This window comes from Fukomys damarensis, unplaced genomic scaffold (genome assembly GCF_012274545.1).
Source record: "Fukomys damarensis isolate Sample0158 unplaced genomic scaffold, DMR_v1.0_HiC HiC_scaffold_5, whole genome shotgun sequence".
In the NCBI taxonomy this organism is placed as follows: Eukaryota; Metazoa; Chordata; class Mammalia; order Rodentia; family Bathyergidae; genus Fukomys; species Fukomys damarensis.
Window position 1 is genome coordinate 51,480,831 of NW_022900917.1, and position 21,039 is coordinate 51,501,869.

General features: G+C 36.3%; 1 protein-coding gene across 1 annotated transcript in view; it reads left to right on the forward strand.

Annotated features, from left to right (window-relative positions):
• The window catches only part of Tox (thymocyte selection associated high mobility group box), a 308,403-nt gene that overhangs the window by 178,651 nt on the left and 108,713 nt on the right, over window positions 1-21,039 (forward strand). The window contains exon 3 of the mRNA XM_010640588.3: window positions 4,872-5,114. Coding sequence (XP_010638890.1) covers window positions 4,872-5,114 — 243 coding nt within the window. The remainder of the gene's footprint in view (window positions 1-4,871; window positions 5,115-21,039) is intronic.

Here is a 21,039-nt window from a genome sequence, read left to right on the forward strand (position 1 = left end):
ATGCATAAGATTCTAATAAGATTACTGACATTTAGAAATGGGAGGAAAGGAGCTAAAGGTGTAGGGAAGGTGTGATACGTAGGGGAAGAACAAAAAGGGAAAAGAAAAAAATGTGAGAGAATGAAAAGATGAAAATAAAGTGTTTGTAGATGGGGAGGGGAGGAGGGGGTGAAGGGAGGGCAGAGGTAAGGGGAAAAAAATGAGAATCAAGACTTGCCATGTAAAGGTACATGATCCCAACAATGAATGTAACTGTACTGTATCCCTAAATGTACCAATAAACTCAATAAAAAAAAAAAAGAAATCCATGCAATAAAAATGGGATATTCACAAACCTTACGCCTTTAAAGACTCAATGCGGTACATTTAGTAATTATTTTGTTTATTCATTCAACAAACTTTTAACACAACTTCAACCAAGTGGCTCATGGAAGTAAGAGAAAATAACAAATCATATCTTGTTCTGTTATATCCTCCTGACTTCAAATTGTCTATCATATAAAAGTTAACTATTTAATAAACACATTCTTATGCAGTTTTCAAAAATCAAAATAAAAGACATAGTAGAAGTTAAAGTTAGGAAATTAGCTAATTTATTTCTACATTTTAAAACTAATTAGTTTGGCATTGAACTTTTTAAAGATTCTAGGACATTTTGACATTTATACAGTTACTATAGTACTTTATATGGCATAAATTACACTGTAATAGCAAATAACCCTATCATGATTTGTAATGTAAAGAACAGAAACTACTCAGTAACTTTACGTTGTTAAAATTCTTGACCACATAACTGCCCATTACCAGTTAAGTTGTAGAATCTGTGTTTTTGGTGTATAATTGCCTGGATTAAATAACATTAATGTGTAATTACATGAAAATAAACCATGTAGCTTAGTTCAATTGCACTACAATTGTTAACACTGAATGTAAAGTGATATCAAGTAAACCTTCCTCTACAATACCACAAATTAAGATTTAACAAGTGAAGAAACTCTAGAATATAAGGTCATGAGATACTCTGGGTAGAATATCCCTCAGGATTTTCAGAGATCTAATGGCATTTTAAAATTAAAAGCAGCTTTCTACTTTCTTTCCATTACTTGTACCTTATATAGTAAGGTTTCAAATAAGTACTGATTAATTTCTTAAAAGCTACATACCAAAAAATTAGCACTTGCAGGGTTGACAAAAATAAATTTTGAATTCTTGTGCTCATGTAATGAATTTTGGTTGGTGGATATTGGGGTAGAATTTGCTACAAGGAAACCCCTGTTACTAGTGCTAATATTAATTCTTAAATTATGAAATATTGTTTAACAAAGACAGTGCATAATAGCAATTTTGTGTCATCCAACCCAATAAAATAGTGACAATTGTACTGCTCATGTAAATATTCCAGCAATAAAGAATGCCTTCTTGCAGCTTGACATGGTATTCATAGCTGTAATACAAGCTCTCTGAGAAGCTGAGGCAGGAGGATCTCAAATTTGAACCCAGCCCGAGTAACTTAGTGATTTAGTAAGATTATCTCAAAATAAACAATAAATGACAGCTGAGAATGTAGCCTGTTGCCAAGGCCCTGGGTTCAACCTTCCAACACCACAAAACACCTTCATCCATCATATATCCATCTTTCTCACCAGTGTACTTAGTTAGTCATCTACAAGCCAAGTGAAAACAGATCCAGCAGAAAACCAGAGGGTCATCAATACCTACTTTGAGAACCTGTACTCTAAAAATGGAAAATGAAGAAGAAATGGACAGATTTATAGATAAATATGAATCACCAAAGTTGAACGAAGAAAATAAAAAATTCTAAACACCCCAATTATAATCAGTGAAATTTAAAACAATTAAAAAATTACCAACAAAGAAAAGCCCAGGTCCTGATTCACTGCTGAGTTCTACAAAACATTTAGAGAAGAACTAATAGTGCTGAGCGTTGTGGCATACTCCTGTAATCCCAGCACTCGGGAGGCTAAGGCAGGAGGGTTGCTGTGAGTTTGAGACCAGCCTGAGCTACATAGTGTGTTCCAGGTCAGTCTCAACTACATAGTGAGACCCTGTCTCAAAAAAAAAAAAAAAAAGGAACTACAAAATATCAGACTCCCAAATATAAAGATGGGCATCTGGATTTGTTTGTTTATTTGTTTTTGGTATCAGGGATTGAACTCAGGCCCTTGCACTTCTGAGGCAGGCAGTGGAACCACTGAGATAAATCCCCGGCCACAAAAATGGGGATCTGAAATAAACAGACCTAACTTACACCCCAGAAAGTTTGGCTGCTATCATGAAATTAACCAGTAACAAATGCTGGTAGGGTTGTGGGGAGAAATGAACGCTTCTCCATTGTTGGTGGGAGTGCAGACTGGGGCAACCACTGTGGAAATCAATATGAAGATACCTCAAACAACTAGGATTAGAAGTCCCATTTGACCCAGCAATCCCTATGCTGGGTATCTCAAAAGAAGGGAATCATACTGCCATGATATATATATGCACCCATGTTTATAGCGGTACAGTTCATAATAGTTAAAACTTGGAAACAGCTGAATTGCCCATCTACTGGAGACTGGATAAACATGTGTGCTTTGTTTTGTTATGTTTTATAAAATGGAGCACTACTCAGCCATAAAGAATGAGAAACTAGAGTCATTTGTAGCTAAATGGATGCACACTGAGGCCATACTCTTAAGTGAAATAAATAAGACACGTGTAAATACCAAATAGTTTCTCTGGTGTGAAAATCTAAAAGTGTAAGTAAGGTTCAAATTATATAACTGACAATGTGAAAGAGGATAAAGGAATAGGGGAAGTGGAAAGAGTAGGGGAAAGGAAAGAAGAGAAAAGAAAAAATATGAGAAAAGAAAAGTATGGAAATAAAGTCTTTGTAAATAGGGAATGGTAGAGGGGGTAAAGGAAGGGTGGGAGAATGGTGAAAAACTAAGAACCAAGATCTGTCATGTGAAGGTACAAGATCTCAATGATGAATGTAACTTTATTATATACCTAAGAAGTACCAATAAACTTAATAAAAAAAATACAAGCCAAGCAAAGCTGAACAAGTTGTTTAACCTTTGAGCCTCAACTTCTTTTCAAAAAAAATGGGGCAGTGATCACTATGCAAATTATTATTATAATGTTTAAATGAAAGCGACATAGTCAAGGAACTCTATAAAGTACTTTATATGAAATAGGTATTATTAAGTATGCTTTCTCGTCTACCTCCCCACTGTGCATCTTTTATACTTGCAGAAGGAACTGAAGGTTTAGCACTGTAGACTCAGGGCATAAAATATATCAGGTATGTGATAATTTAATCAAATTTATATCACTAATATATTTTTCAGACAAAAAATATATACTGTTAACAGAAGACTTTGGTTACAGATGATTGAACTTTTTTTTTCTTACCAGAATACTAGATATTTAAGAAAAATTATCTGCTGTAATCAATCAACCCTTCACCCTGAGATGCTAACACACATCTGCCCCTCCTCCGTGGCTAGGTCTGAATTCCAGATGTTCCAAGTAGCTCTTCATTTAATCTTGTCTTCTGACAGCGCCTAAACAAATTTGTCAAAACTTGTTCAACATTTAGCAAGTGCAACTTGATGACTTTCTTTCTGTTAGACAAACAGACACCATCTGGAAAAAATAACCCCAGGCACTTGGACACAGGATCATGAAGCTTATTGGCTGAACACCCAACGAATACCTTACACTACTTTCTTTGGCTCCTACCCTTTGCCTCCTAGTTTTAAATCTTGCATACTTCAGCATGCGTTGTGCTGTTAGACAAGGGGGTCCTTGTTACCCATGTGTGCAGATACCATGAAGGAGCTCTTATTTTGAAAGATAGGCTTGCAAGAATTATCTGGACCAAAATGTTCCCTTTCATATTATGACACCTGCTTTATAAAAGACTGCTAAATATAGCTGTGTATTGATACAAGTTGGTAACAATGTTTCTTTATTCAGCTCTTCCTTATACTTTCTAACACTTACTGCATTCTTTTTTTAAACAGTCGAGTTTTCATGTAATCTTTCCTGCCTTCTTTATCTAAACTAGTTTGTAAAAGAAAATGCCCATGTGTGTTAATAGTATTCATTTTGCTCTTAACTTTTATTCAGAATTAGTATTATAATAATAGTATTTTGCTTTTCATGGTGGATTAAAGTGAAAGTTAAATATTTGCAATATTATTTATCAGCTTTTAGGGAAAATCAAATAAATGTTACTAAAAATCATGAAAGCAATCTTTGCTTTTGATGATAAAATCTTTGGGATATAATTAGTTTCTAATAGAATCTGAAAAATTTATCAAACCTCCAGTTTGTCACACTTATGCAGCATGTTTAAATTACTTCTTTTCTAACATCTTTTCTTTTGTCCATTATGAACAAGTAACTTTTCAAGCCCAAAGGCAATTGCCCAGGCTTCTGGAATTCATTTTTATTATATCCCATAATCCAAGCAATAGGGAGCCTTATGAAACATGTTTGATCATACATTAATTTTATAAATTGCCTCCTTTCTGCACAATTCCCATGAAAAAGGTATTCAGCTAGATTAAAACTCTGGAAATTTTTAATGGGACCTTTGAAATTTGTTTGAGTTCAGCTTCCTGGAAAAATAAACCTGCCTAAAGGAAGCAGTCTTTTATACCAGAAGTCAATACGCTTTCGAGGCAATTTTCTTCCACGCGTAATAGTGAAATAAATGTCAGTAGGGTAATTTGAACATGTGAAACATCTTGCTAATCCATTATGCTGCTTGGGATCATATCCAAGCGTGGTGTGTCTGTTCCTGGTGAGGAAGAACAAGAGGGTGATAACTTTCGACAATGTCACTTATCTTTTTACAGCCCTACCCTGGGCCAAGTCTAGAAAGTGAAGACTTCAACATTCCACCCATCACTCCTCCTTCCCTCCCCGACCACTCGCTGGTGCACCTGAATGAAGTCGAATCTGGCTACCACTCTCTGTGCCACCCCATGAACCACAATGGCCTGTTACCGTTCCACCCACAAAACATGGACCTACCAGAGATAACCGTCTCCAACATGCTGGGCCAGGATGGAACCCTGCTGTCTAACTCCATGTCTGTGGTAAGAATATGCTCGCCTCTCTGTGGCAGGGAGTCGCAAAGTAAAGGCCAGAATTTAGGCAAGGACTTTTACATTGTGATGATAGCATAGCGAAATTATGGAGAGATTTTTACCTAAAATATTTTCCATAAATCTTTTAGATTTGTATAGCAATTTCCCATTTTTTACATAAGGCAAAAATCAGTTAATTACTTTTGTAATCACTGATATTCGTAACCCAAAGCACTAAATACTGCTTGACATTGAATGCACTGTCACACAAACGGTTCACCAGCTGTCAGATAAAAAGTGATTCTAAATGAGGCCACTTCCCATCTTGGGTTGGATTCCTCCACACAAGTAAGATCCCCACTGCTTCTCAATAAGAACTGCCATCAGTCTTCATTTCCCCACAATTTTCCACTCTCAAATTCCACACATTTATATCTTAAGATAGCGAGAAGACAGTTTTTACTTGTATTTTGAAATTATGGTTCTTTTGATCAAAATTCATCTTTGTTAAGACGTTTCAGTTGAATGGGACGTTTTGTATTTATGAATTGTTTAACAGTTGAAACTTTTCAAATTTAATGGAAATGTTAATCACTCAGAAAACCAGCAAAACATCAGATTCCCAGGCCCTACCCAGAGAATCTAAGAAGTCTATATTTTTAGTGAGCATTCCATAACTAAGAAAGATTGGCTTGTTGTAAAGCTCTCCTGATTTTTATGTCACCTTAACTTAATAACTTATCTGTCTGTATTCCAAGGAATGAAAAACTAGCTATCAGTACCATTGCGGTCTAAGGCAGAGCTTCTGTGACATAAAATTCTCCCTGGTTAACAGTGATTTTTAATTAGTGCTCTTTGATTTTCAATATTCAATCACTTTAAAGTCAAATTCTCTGATTATTTTCATCACTGAATAGTGCTGCTGTGATCATAATGAACAAATAACTTGCTCATATTACAATGTTCCTCATTTTTTAAAAAAAAGGTATTTCAGAACACCACTTATCTAAATCATTTGGAGATGGATCTCTAATTTGAGTGACTTCATAAAATGGTTTCCCAGTTAATCATGAACAGAAGGGAGAGGGGGCAGATAAAAGAAGACTGGAAAGAAAGCCGAAAGTAGTTTCTTTGAGGAATGAAACTCTTACAATCTAGCACCCATCTGGGAGATAATAGAGGAAAACTCATTTGCAACACTTGCCATGGTATAGAATTCACTGCTGCTTATTTGTTTTAGACTATATTCTATCTGTATAGATGTGGCATATAAATATTTATATGAATTCATAAAATAGATGAAATTGATTTTTTTCACAAACATGCCAAATGTGTAAGTCTGAAACGTGTTGTACTGCAGTGTAGTGATCTTGGAAAGTTATAGCCTTTTCCTTGTTAGAACTATGCCTTCAGGCCAGGTCCCTCGTCCATTTGGGTTTGCAACTCTTGCTTAAAGGGGTCCCTGTTCCCTGGAAAGGAGAGGAAGGACACAGTGTAGAGCACGTCAGTTTGTCCTCTCCTTGTGGAGGGAATGGGAGCTGGGTTGCAGGAGGGATGAGTTTTACATCCCCAAAGCCTTTTTCCACTATAAAGTGGAACTGCTTCCTACTGACATTTTATGCTCCTGAGCATAAAAACGGTAGAGGGGAGACAAATCCACAACTGGGTCTAAGGCTTGGACTCTAAACTAAAGGAATGAAGCTCTAACTTGCCATTCTAGATGTTGAAGGTAAGTCTGAGGGTTATTCGTAGAATGGCAGGCCTGCCCAGTACCTCTCAAACCACACTCTGGAACCGGACATCTACTCTGCCCACTCACAGTGCTGCTCCTTGCATTTAATGAAATTAACAATAAGCTACTCCTGCCATTGGCGACGTTGGGGAGGATGTGGAGAAGCTTCATCTTGTCCACAGGACTTTGTGTGACGCCAAAGCTGCTGTGTAATCTGTGCTTTCCAATAACAGTCGCTGGCTATTGTATGGCAGCACTGAAAGGCAAAGTTTTTATTTCATTTAATTTGAAGTACTTGATACATAAGTAGCTGCTTGGGCCTGCTGGCTACTGCTTTGGACTGTATTGGTCTAACAAATGATGTTGCATGTAGCATTCAATCTGTTTTAGACCTATTTTTTAAACAGCATAATCTTGGGGAAAGTAGATTTGGAAATTCATTTTGTTCCTGTTTCAAGACTTGGGTCTCTGGCTGAGTTCCAGCAGCTGGAGTTTGATACACTCTAAAGTTACAACAGGAATCTTACTAAATTGGGAGAAACAGGCGCTATCTTTTATCTACCCAGGCCTTTGAGACACACAAGAGCCTCTTTAGTTTTTGTTTTGAACCACTGTGTGAGCAGACTGTCAGTCCACAGCATGTATTGTCCTCAGCATGTATGTAGCATGTCATAAAATTTTAAATTGTTTGAACTTTAAATTTTTATCAGTATGTTTGTGGCATGTAGTGATTATATTCTGGTTGGACATTTGACATACACAGTCCTATCAAATCTTGATAATTTTTACTTCCCCTGCCTTCCCCTAGTATCCCCTTCCTATATCTAGAGTTTGCTTCCTATTTCTTATGATAGCTCTTTAAGTTTGCTTTTTTCATTTTTTGTATTTTAGGTCTCTCTCATCAATCCCTCTAGCTCTCCCTATTTACAATGACTTTGTTTCCGTTTTTTGCTTTTTGCATGTTTGTTCCTTTACATTCTATTCTTTCCCCTAGCCCTCCCACTTCCCCCTTTTCACCTCTTCTTCTTCTTCTTCTTCTTCTTCTTCTTCTTCTTCTTCTTCTTCTTCTTCTTCTTCTTCTTCTTCTTCTTCTTCTTCTGCTTCTTCTTCTTTTCCTCTTCTGCTTCTTCTTCTTCCTCCTCCTCCTCCTCCCCTTCCTCCTCCTCCTCCTCCTCTTCCTCTTCCTCTTCCTCTTCCTCTTCCTCTTCCTCTTCTTCTTCTTCTTTCTTCTTTCTTCTTTTCTTTTGGTGCCAGGGATCAAAATTAGGATCTTGTGCTTATGAGGCAGGTGACGGCACCACTGAGATAAATCTCTGGTCCTGCACCTTTTCTTCTTATTTCACATTATCTATTATACATTTTAATCTATTTTAACACTTCCAGTTTCTCACACCAGAGAAACTCTTTGATATTTGCACTCGTGTGTCCTATTTATTTCACGTCATACTATGGCCTCATGTCCATTCATTTAGCTGTAATTGGCTCTAGTTTCTTGTTATCTATGACTGAGTAGTACTCCATTTTATTTTAAAAAACATGTCTTTAAAATCATGTAAAATTTAATCTTCTGTGACTGATGTAATTTTCTAAGTTTTATGGTTTCAAGATCCATCCATTTTCTAACAAATGATTCAAATTTAACTTTCTTTATGGCTGATACACACACATACTCACATGCATGCATTTTTAATTCATGTTTCTGTTGATGATATTATGGGCCACTTCCATGATTTAGTTAATGGCAAGTTGTACTGCTATAAACATGGGTATGTATGTATCAGTGTAGTATGATGACTTTAGCTTTTGGGAGAAGATACTCAGGAGCGGTATAGCTATTTTTAGTAGCTGATTTCCAAAGTGATTGTAGGCCCACTAACAGTGTAGAAGGGTGCCTGTTCCACATACCTCACCAGCATTTGTTTTTTGAGCCTGTGATAATTGCCATTCTTATTGGAGTAAGGTGGAATCTCAGTATTGTTTTGTTTTACATTTCCCTAAAAATAAAGATGTTCATATATGTATTGCTATTTGTATTTCTTCTACTGAGAATTATTCATTGATTTCACTTTCCCATTTTGTGATTTGGGACTTTTATCTTGGAGGGTCTAATTTTTTGAGTTATTTCTATATTCTAAATATTAGTCCGCTATCTGAAGAGAAGCTATCAACATTTTTTCCTTTTCTGCAGGTTATCGATTCATCTGTTGGTTGTTTCCTTTGTTGTGCCGAAGCTTTTTAATTTGATATACTCCCAGTTGTTGATTCTTGATGTTATCTCTTGCGCAATGGAGGTTCTGTTTAGCAAGTCCTTAGCTATGCCTGTGTTGTAAAGAGTTTGACCTATTCTCTTTTCCAGCAGATATAGTTTTTCTGTTGTTATATATAGGGCTTTGATTCATTTTGATTTGATTTTACTACAGGGTAAGAGATATGGATCAAGATTCATTCTTCTGGGGCCGGGGATTTAGCTCAGTGGTTCAGTGGCCTGCCTTGCAAGAGCAAGGACCTGAGTTCAATCACCAGTACCCAAAAAAAAAAAAAAAATTCATTCTTCTGCATGTGGATAACTATTTTTCCAGCACTTTTTGTTAAAGAGAATATTTTTTATAGTATATATTTTTAGCCCCTCTGTCAAAAAACAAATGGGTGCCAGGCGTGGTGGCGCACGCCTGTAATCCCAGCACTCAGGAGTCTGAGGCAAGAGGATCGCTGCAAGTTCCAGACCAGCCTGGGCTACGTAGTGAGTTCCAGGTCAGTCTCAACTACATAGTGAGACCCTGTCTCAAAAAAACAAACAAACAGACAAACAAAAAAAAATGGGTGGAGGTCCTTGGAGTTGTTTCTGTATTCTCTATTTTATTTCATTACTCATATGTCTGTTTTCTGTGCTAGTACCATGCTGCTTTTACTACTGTAGCTTTGCGGTATAATTTGAAGTCTAGGGTTGTATTGCCTCCTGCTTTACTCTTGTTACCCAGGATTGCTTTGATTATTTTGAGTCTCTTCTGATTTTATATAAATTTTAGAATTATTTGCCCTAGTTTTGGGGAAAATGCTAAATGTATTTTTGTGGAGATTTCCTTAAATCTATGAATTATTTTTGGTCATATGAACATTTTGAAGATATTTCAAAATATTTTCTAATGTCCTCTTCAATCTCTTTTTTTCAAAGAAAAGTTTAGATGTAGTAGTCTTTCACTTTCTTATGATAATTCTTAGATAATATAATTATTTTTAAAGCTACTGTGAATGGGATTATTTTTCTCATTTCTCAGTGATTTCTCTTCTTTCTTGCAGTGTAAAAACATTATTAATTTTTGTGTGTTTATTTTTCATAGGGCCACTTTGCTCAATTTATTAGTTCTAAGAGTCTTCTGGTAAAATTTTGGGGATCCTTTATGGAAATGACCATGTCACCTAGAAATAAGGTTATTTTGACTTCTTCCTTTTCTATTTACATCCATTTTTTCTTGCCTAACTGCACTGGCTAAGGATTTGAGTACTATATTGAAGAGGAGTGTGAGAGTAGATAACTTTGTCTTGTTCCTGGTTTTAGAGGAATGCTTTCAGTTTTTCCCCATTTCATGTAATTTTTGGCAGTGAGATTGGCAATGGCTTTTATCATTTTAATATAAAGTCCTTCTGTACAAGTTTTCCTCAAGGGTTTTAGTCGTGAATGTATGTTGGATTTTTTTCAATGGCTTCCTTTACATCTATGCAGATGACCATGTGATTTTCATATTTACTTCAGTTTTGTGATATATAACATTTATTGATTTACAAATGTTGAACTATCCTTGTGTCTCTGGGATGAAACCCTTTTGTCCATTAGTTGTACTCTGCTTGAAAGTATCTTGTTGAGGATTTTTGCATCTGCATTCATTAAGGAAATTGATTTGTAGTTTGTTGTTGTTGTTAAATTCATGTCTGGTTTTGCTATCAGGGCAATGCTAGCTTCAAAAATGAGTTTTGCACTCTTCCTTCCCTTTTGATTTTGTGGAAGAGTTTGAGAAGTATTTGCATTAGTTCTTTCCTGAAGTTCTTATAAAATTCAGTGGTGAATCTTTTGGGCCCTAGGCTTTTCTTAATTGGTAGTGTTTTTATTACTGCCTCAATTTCATTACTTGTTATTAGATTTCTATATCTTCTTGGCTCCATTTTGGTAAGTCATGTGTCTCAGAATCTATCCATTTCTTCTAGACCCTCCAATTTGTGGGAACACAGATTTTCAAAGTGTAAATAAGACTGAGAGGACCCTGTGTTTTTGTAACTGCTTATGTTGCTTTTATCCTTCTCCCTTTTTTTCTTTCTTATTTCTCCCTCTTTTTTCTTTCTCTTCTCCTTTCATCTGGAATATATAGCTATGAAAAATTGCGAATTTAAACAGTGCTTCAATCCAAACATTATCTTTCATGGGCAAGTCAGGGCAACCCTCACTAGAATTGTGCATAGAAGATTTAATTTAATTTTATTCATCGTTAATGTTTTGTGGTGTTGGGGATTGAACCCAGATCATTGATATGCTGGATGAGCCCTGTACCACTAAGGTGCACCCGCAGCCTGGACTAACTGTTTGAAAGCGCTCAAATAATTGATAAGATGTAGTTACTGTCCTTTAGGGGATTATAAACTACAGAGAAAACATTAATAGTTATGAAAATTAGAGAAAAGCATGAAGCAATTAGAGACCAAAAGAAGCTATGAATTTACTTGTACTGATCATGATGTTAGAAGCAGTTCTTAATTGGAAGGATTATAGCATTCTATCTAGTTTGGAAATAAAATTTAATGGAAAAAGTAGTCCTGCAGACAGAGCTGGAAAAGTGGTTTTATGTTGGATAAATAGAGAAGAAAGAAAAGGCATGTTGGAGAGCTTTCAGAAATCAGATTTGGTATCTTAAATTGGGAAATTTGATCAGAGGCTTCAGAAACCAATCAAAATACTGTGCGCTGCATGAGGATAGACTGTAGGAAATCATTGGTAAAACTCAAAACACTCAAGGCAAAAGCATTTTGAAAGCAGGGTTGTAGGGAAACCCTTCTGACATTAGGACCCTGGATAGACATTAGTAGTAAAAAACTGGAGGTGTGGATAGCCCCAGCAGTCCTGTTGTCCGAACTTATGTAAGAGATTTAGATGAACTATACCAGGGTGATGACAACAAAAATACATAGATGAGGCATTAAGCTGATGTCACATTATCCCCAGCTCAAACCCAGCACCTTGTGGATACTAGGCAGGTGATCTTCCACTCAGCTATACCACCAGTCTAGGTTTGTCAGGTGTTGAAATACATTTATAAATATGCACAGTTTGGGTTATCAATGTTCATATAGACAGGAAAGCAATAGATATAGAAATAGGTGAAAACACTATCCACCTAGAAATTACCTTCTGAGGTCTTTTTCAAGGTCACCTATAGTACAGAACAATTAATGAATCTAACAATTATAGCTTCTACATAAGGAATTTACTGTTAATTATGAAATCCCATGAGAATAAAACACATTGGACAGATTTATATATAGGATCAACTATCTTTAATTTTATTTTCCAGTAACTTCATGCTGTTAGGATTATAATTACACCCTTGTTAGTATTTTAACATTATACAAGTTTAGTATTTGAATGGATCAAAGAGATGAAAACATTTTAGCTGTACATATTTAGATGTTATTGTGATTATAAAACACTCTATTATTATGTTATATGTGTTACTGCTTAGTATGTTATTGTACACAATATATACTCTTTAGTGACATTTTGTTTTAAAGATAAATTTACACCTTTGTTTTGTACGCCCACTGGCAACATAAGTAATGTTTCACTGATTATAAATGTTTCTCACAAATGTCTAATATGTTAAATATGAATAAATATTTAGTCCATAATTCAAAATCAGCATATGAATGAACTACTAGTATCCCAGTGTTACAAGTGAAAAAATGGAGAGGTTCAGCATGGCTAACTGATTACTGAATGACTCAGCCAGTAAATACATGAACATTATTATCTGGAAAAATAGGGATAATAACCTTTACTTCATTGGGGTTAAAAGAATTTGAAAAATTGTTTAGACCAGTGGCAATATAGGAAGTATTCTATGAGTGTAGGTTAAATAAAGCAGGAAAAACAAGCCTTTATAACTCTTTTGTAGATGTTAAAATGCATCTAGAAGACTTTTCCAATTGTTTATACTTTAATCCTCAATCTTCACATCTGTAAGAAGAGACAGCCATGAGCTTATTGTTAACCAATGAGATCTTTACTTTTTATTGAATGTACTCATATATCACTGTGATTAAAATCAACATCTTTGAGCCAGACTGCCTCAGCCTAAATCCTGATGTTGCTACTTACCAGCTGTTTGCACAACTTTTCTATTCCTCACTTTTCTTATCTATAAAATGAATAAAACTCATTGTGGTGGCATACACCTGTAGTCCCAGCTACTTGGGACACTGAGGCAGGATATTGCTTGTGCCCAGGAGTTTGAGGCCACCTCAGGCAATATAATGAGACACCATCACTTAAAAAAATAAATTTAAATGCTATAAGACATTTAATTCCATAATGTCATGGTATTAATGATGTTAACATTTTTAATGCAGTGTTTGGCACACAGTAGGTGTTAGTTCCACTAATGATAAAAGTTTTCTGATTAAAAGCATTCTGTAGACTGGGATAGCTATATTGCCTTCTGAAATGTATAATAGATATATATTGGGTGCAGAATACAGAGTAAAAGTTCTTTCTTCCCAAATTTCCCAGAGTTTTGTATATTCTTGCCTGTATGGTTTTTATGATTGCTTGGCACTCCTTATCCAATAGTTAGTTAAGAGACTAGCGACAAGTTATATTCCTGGCACTTTAAAAATATTCCATTTTCTTAAATTTTCTCTTTTCCAAGAACAGACCATAAACCAGAGTAGAATTTCTACATGTACATACTGTTGAATAAGTGCCAATTAGTTCTTATTCTCTAGGTCCAAGTTCAACAGTCATTCATGACCCAATATGCAAGGGATCTAACTTCTCAAAATTCTCTTGAGTTATTTTGATAATGGGTAATTGATCTGTCTGCACTTTTCTGGGTGGAGTCTGGTTAGAAAAGTGCTAGAATAAAAGCATTAGGTAAGTGCGTCAGCCCTGGGCCAATCAGGCACCCTGTCCACACCCGCGGCGTTGGACTTGCTCAGCAGATCCAAACTTAGCCCTGTTCAGGTGGGAGAGGCCAGGAATCAGCCAGAACAATCTTACTCTTGTGTCTAATTGTTTTTCATTTCTTATAAAAGCTTTCCTGGGGGCAGGGGATGTAGCTCAGTGGCACCACGCCTGCTTCACAAGCATAAGACTGGCTGATTTCTACAGTGTTCTCTCCCGGGCATTGTGTTTTCCTGATTCATTCTCCATTGGTCCACAGGATCCTGGTGCAGCCTTCACGACTCACTGGACCTGTCATGTTAGTTACTTAGTTTTTCTTGCTGTTGATTAGGCTTTGAGGGGGGACGGTGTTAACACTGGCAATGAAGATATTTGAACCTCTTGAATAGATCATTTGTTTTGAGGGGGAAGTTGTTATTCCACCATTAAAAAGTAAATGATGTTGCTATGTATGGATTTTCATGTCGTTAAAAAAAAAAACTAGAAAACCATTTGGGAGAAAATGCCCATATTAAATATTCATGGCTTAAGAAAAATCCTTTGATTCCCGCAAACTGAAATCAAGTGCCTCTCTTCTTTTTCTTCCCACTCTAGTACATTCACTGCTGGGTTTAATCATGGATTGATGGAAGGGAAAATGCAACCTTGTATAAAGTCATCCAAGTCTCTCTGCCTGGCCTATATGTGGCGATTGCTTGTTCTTTGTGCATTCTTTGTGCAGTCAACAGAAGCTCTTTCATACACAGAAAAACCGTGCAAAGTTTTAGAATGGCCTCATAGAAAGGATTCATTTAGAACCTGGGCTTTTTGTAGAGTGTGGTTCCTAATGACACATTTTAGAAAATTTACAATGAAAAAAGCAACAAAGAAGATTTCAATTTCTTTGAATGCTTCAAATTTCCAGTTCTGGAGTTTAAAATGGAAAAAAGATGTTAAAAGGCAATAAAATTGGAGGGTTTATTTCCCAAATGCCTTCTTTTTTTTCCAAGCAACAAAAGCAAGCATAATGTATATACTCAGATTGATTGTCATTTTTAGCAGTCATGGCACACTTCGCATTCAAAGGCCACTGTACAACTGTTTTGACAACCATCACTTCAGTAGGTGCCATACAGGACTCACGAAACGGAAGTAGGAGTGTTCTTCGCGGCCCGTAGGGAGTGCCCTACATCAGGGAATTCAGATATATTAGAACAGCATGAATTTCTAATATGTTGCCATTATGGACAGGACCACTGGCATATTGAATAATGCAGCTTTCAAAGCCAAGCAGAAAATGTCATTACAGACAATTTGATTGCTGTTTTATAAATAAATATTTTCAAAATCTAGAGGTATTTCATTTCATGTAATGCATACAGTATGGAACAGTGGATGGGAGCTAAAGATCTTTTGGGACACGACAGAGTGACGATGCCAGCCCCATTTAGATATGGAATAATGGAAGCGTTAGTTTAAAATGGAATGGATGTCACAGAGGCCTGTTTCGTTGTTTAAAAAAATAGGAAAAGGGCAATAAAAAGAAATAATTTTACCTACTTTGACAGATGAAAAAGAATGAAGAATTATTTAGAATTATGCCATAATTCATCAGACATACAACATTAGCAGTCTGTTTTTTCTCACAAATTATCCTTTTTTGCATACTGCAGAATATGAGAACAATCTATGAAACCACTGTGAAAAAATGGCTAGTTTTTTGTTCTTATTTTTTACCATATATAGTAAATGACTTTTTGACAAATTCCTAATAAGGCAAAAAATAAATGTTGCTTGTAGTTAATTATTAAGCTTTTTTCCCCCTCAAAACCGACTATTTCAATGTGGTATTGAGGCACAGTTCCATGGACTCATATGTTAATAATTTAGGGCTATCTTTTAGTACTATAATAAAATTTTATTTCAAATTAAAGTTCTCCTTAATAGTGTTCAGGAAAGGAGCCAATTTTAAAATAACACTTGTGCTTTGTATGCTAATAATCAAACTCAAGATTCACACACATCTAGGACTTGTATTTTTTTTCTTCAGTCCTATAGATCATATTAATGTTTGCTTTATTCATGCAGGGTAGAAGTCAAAAAAGGATAAGGTCAGTTTAATGATATGGTATCAGCAAACCGGAAGTTACTCAACTCAGTGCCTTCAGTCTAGGCAGGAGTAAACCTAAACTATTTAAGATATGTGGTTTTCTAAGAGCCAACATTCCCACAACTTTCTTTGGTAGCCTGTTTGTGTCTAATTAACCTTGTAATATTAAGTTAAATTGAAGTAAAAGGTTTACATTCCTTCCAGGAAGTTCCTTATTAAAGTTAAACCAAAATCTCTTATTGCAGTTTCAGCCTACTTTGCCTGCTCCTGAATACTTGGAGAACAGTTGTTCAAGTATTTGACATTTATTAATTCAATCCTGAAGTTCTGTTTTACCTGGACCTAATAGACCCAATTCCTTTTACCTTTCCTCAAAGGTCATTATTTTTCAACTTTTAAATCAAATTAGTTTCTTTACAAAAGTTATAATCTGAAGGAATGTTGACCGCAATGGAAGGCGGAATTCCAGAGCCTGTGCTTGCAGATTAATTTCTGAATGTTTCAAATTATTCTCTGCCTCTCCTGGATGTTTTATGATAGGGTGTATGGCATTACTGGCTGCTGATAACGTTTACTTTTAACTCTTTGATCCCTTTTAGTGAGTCTCTTGCAGCATTAGTCTCTAGCCAGCAATTCTTCATCTTGTACTTGTGTAACTCATTTCATGTCCTAAAGGCAAACATCTGGGAAGGCCACTGTGGTGTTGCTTTTCAAGGAAACTTTTTTCCCTCTAATCAAATAGTCCTCAGCAAACAGATAGAGGAAAGAAACTACAGTTATATACACAGAATTGTCTTTGGACAAAGAGATTCTAGGTGTGCTGTAGGAAGAATTCCCAGGTCCTAGTAGCGAACTTGATCATGTGCTGCAACCTCCAAATTGTTAGTAAAATGCTTCCTGAAGTGTGTAGGGAAAAGCAACACAGAACCTGGATGAAAAATAGGTAGGAGCTAGAAAAAGAAATACACAATATATGAAAACAAAACCCTAGAACTAGGGAGTTAGCTCACTGGTAAAGCACATGCTTAGTGGAGGCTCTAGATTCAATTTTCAGGACCAGGAATGAATGAATGAATAAAAGGAATACGCAAAGTCATTCTCACTGGTGCAGTCATATACTTGGAAGCCCTGTCTAACTGTGTGGTTGCTGTTTCTGGTCCTTACTGTAGTGCTCCCTCTGGAACTGAGCTCCGTTTTCTTTGCAAATTCACCTCATTTCAGGTCCAACAAATGCTCATTCCTCGTGCTCCTAAACAGTAACAAAGATGTATCATGCATCAAGGATTTTTGTCTTTGGGATTTTACCCTTGAGCATTATCATGCAGGACACACCCTATGTGTGCTAAGGGAAGTTTCTTGCTCTCTCTTTCTGTGCCTCCAAAGCTGCTTACAGAAAAGAGGACTTAGAAACTCTTGAGAGCTTATTTGATGTTTTACTTACCTGGGACAAAATATCTGACACTTGTAACTAAAGGAAAAGATGTTATTTAACTCAGTGGTTCCTCTGCCTGCCTGGCAAGCAGAAGGACCCAAGTTCGATCTCTGGTACCAAAAAAAATAAATAAATAAATAGATGAAAACGAGGTTTATTTTGGCTCACCTCGTTGGCTGGCTCTAAGGCATGGTAGAAGGGTCTGGCAGAGAAAGCTGCTCACATCACGGTGGTCAGGAAGCAGAGTGCAAAGAGAAAACCCTGGGAGGAAGATTACACTTCCAGGACCCCAGTGACCTCCTCTTCTTACCAGACACCACGCTTCTAATGTAGGTCAGCTACAGCAACCCCATGATCCAGTCCTCTTCCAAAAGCCCTGCCTATGAGTGCAGAAGGCCTTTGGGAGATAATCTCAATATAAGTCACAATATTTGGTTTCATCATCTATATCATCATGCAGATATTACTGATAAAAAGCAGAGCACAGGCCATAGTGTGGGTTCCATAACTATTTCTGATCCAGTGCTTGAATGAACCTATTGGTTTCCATTTTTTGGAACGTTCAATGTTTTCCTCATACAACCAAGGGATTATTATTGCTTTTTATGTTGATTTGCCCATATGAGGAGAGTTGATTTTCTTAATTATAAAATAATTCTAATTTTGAGTTGCCATTTGCTTGATTTTTGCAAGTAGATTAACATTAAAATGGAGCATTATAAACTTATCTTTGCATGGATTAATGGGAGAATTTGTTTAAAATGCCTTTCAGAAGAACAAGGGACCAGTTTTATTTCAAAACCCCACTTCCTTCATTATTCGTTACCAACTCTTATTTAAGCACACGGGAATGTTTTAAGAGCAGGTTTTGGTCTTATATTGCATTTTATTTTTCCATTTCAGTTTTTTTTTTTGTCTAGTTTGAAAGTTCTAGGTTCTCTTATATGGACAAACATTAACTACAGGGGTATGATAATATATATGTTATTTTTATTAGCCACTTACACACTTTTGTCTGCTAACAACACTTCACACTGCACAGGAAAAAAAGCACAAAGTACTCCAGAGTTTTTGATCCTTTTCTCAAATCATTAAAATATTAGATTTGACTTTCCTTTTTTAGATAACTTAAATATCACAAATTTCATAATCAGTTGAGTTTTTTTCTTTCCTTGATAAACATATTTAACATTTTGCTAAGCATATAATCACAAATTTGATAGTTGAACTTATCTGAATTGAATGACCTGTATAAATTCCTCAGGGCAATAGATGTACTATTTGACACAAAAGATGAATCTGCTTCTTGGAAGTTAGGGTAGCATTTCATGTTTTGATAGGCAAGAAAATTTTTAAAACGTATTACATTTAAAAAGCATTATTCTGGGCCAGGGATTTAGCTCAGTGGTTCCGGCCACTGCTTCACAAGCACAAGGACCTGACCTGAGTTCAATCCCCAGTACTAAATAAATAAATAAATACATAATAAAAAGCATTATTCTTCCACATTTAAGGAGCCTTTTATATCACAATCTTGATTATCTTTAATAAAAATTATCTGACCCTGAGAATATGCTACACTGTTAACAATTTTCATATCTTTTATATGCACTGTACACTTAATCACATCCCCTGCTAAAGTGCAGGTATAACTAATGTTTTACCAAGATGAAATAGGACCATCCTTCACACAGTGTGAAACACACAACTGCTATGGAGGAAAAGTAACTCTCTGCAGTTCTTTACATGATGGTTATTGTTAAAAAACACTACATTGTTAAGACTGTCAAAAGACAAAAATACTAGCAATCATTTTTATTGTGATGTATGCATATAGTGCTTGAAAATTTGACAGGAATAGAAGAGTTAACCTGCTGTGACCATGGCTACTCCCCCCCCTTTACCACTGAGGAGAACCAGAGTGGGACCTTTGATTAACAGCTGTTGTGTTGTATGGAGTATATTTTTTTTCTATCTGGTTGGTTTTGCTTTCTCCAAAGCAGCCTCATAGGAGTTCTAGGAACAATTACACTCATGCTTATTGGGTACTTTCTCTAGCTACATGTTATAGTTTGGCTCTCCAATTTCTAGCAAAGTCCCACATGTTGACAGCTTGGTCATGACACTCTGGAATTAGGACTTACAGAACATTCAGGAGTTGATGCCTAGTGGAAGGAAGTTGGGTCATTGATTCTATACCCTTGAAGGGAATATTGAGCCCTCTACCCTCCCTGTTTTTCCCTTTACTTCCTGGCTACCATGAAGTGAGCAACTTTCTCTGCCGTGTGCTTCCACTGTGATTTTCTGCCTCACCATATGCCCAAAGCAGCAGGAACAAGTGATCAGGGGTCCAAACATTTGAAAGTATGAGCTGAAATATTCCTTTCCTGCTTTAAATTGTTTATCTCAAGTATTTGTTGAGGTGACACCAAATAAAACACCAAGTCCCGGGCTAGGTGTATGCACACAATTTCCCCCTATTTCCTATGACCACACGAGGAGGTGAGTGGTGTAATTATTTTCTTACCCAGTGAGGCAGTTCACGCACGGAGAGCTGGTAGATAGTGGACCACAAAGGGCGGGCTGTTTGTCACCTCTGCATTTCTGGTGAGTCAGAAGCTGTGTTTATTCTTGGTAGGATCTTAGAAAGATTGTACTGAAAGCCTTCATTGAGCCTTTTTGTCCTGACCCTTTAGTTCCAAAGTGAATCCTGACAAACTTGATACCACAGCTGCTCCAGGAGACCATGCAAACCCAGACAACATGCATATTGAGGCGGCACTCTTAACTGAAATAAATGGGATACATATGTGTAAATACCAAATAGTTTCTCTAGTGTGAGAAAATGAAAGTGTAAATAAGGACTAAAAGATATAATAGATAATGTGAAATAGGAAGAAAAGGTGCAAAGGGGAAGGGGAAGTAGGAGGGATAGGCGAAAAGAAAGAGGAGAGTGGAATTAATATGAGAAGAAAAAATATGGAAACAAAGTCTTTGTAGAGAGGGAGGGGTGGAGGGGGTGAAGCGAGAACAGGGGAATGGGGAAAAATAAGAACCAAGGTGCATTATGTAAAGGTGCAAATTTCCAATGATGGGTGTCATTATATTGTATGCTTTAAATGTACCAATAAAATTAATCATTTTAAAAGAAAATAAATAAACTGACATTACTTTCACATCGCTGAAATAACAATGAGACAGTGAGTAAAGAAAAAAGAGAGAATCAATATTTCAATGAGAAAAAAGATGCCCTTGAAATTCTACCTGGATTATTTTAACAAATCACCTGATCTTGCTAAGCTTCAATTTCCTTAACTGTAAAAGAACAGGGGGATGACAGCTGAAATTTTTATATCACCCTGTGATGGTGGGGATTAAGATACAAGATTATTATTTCTAGTATGTAAGAATGGAAGTGTTGCGCCGGGGATTTAGCTCAGCGGTTCGGTGGCCTGCCTTGCAAGTGCAAGGACCTGAGTTCAATCCCTGGTACAAAAAAAAAAAAAAAAAAAAAAA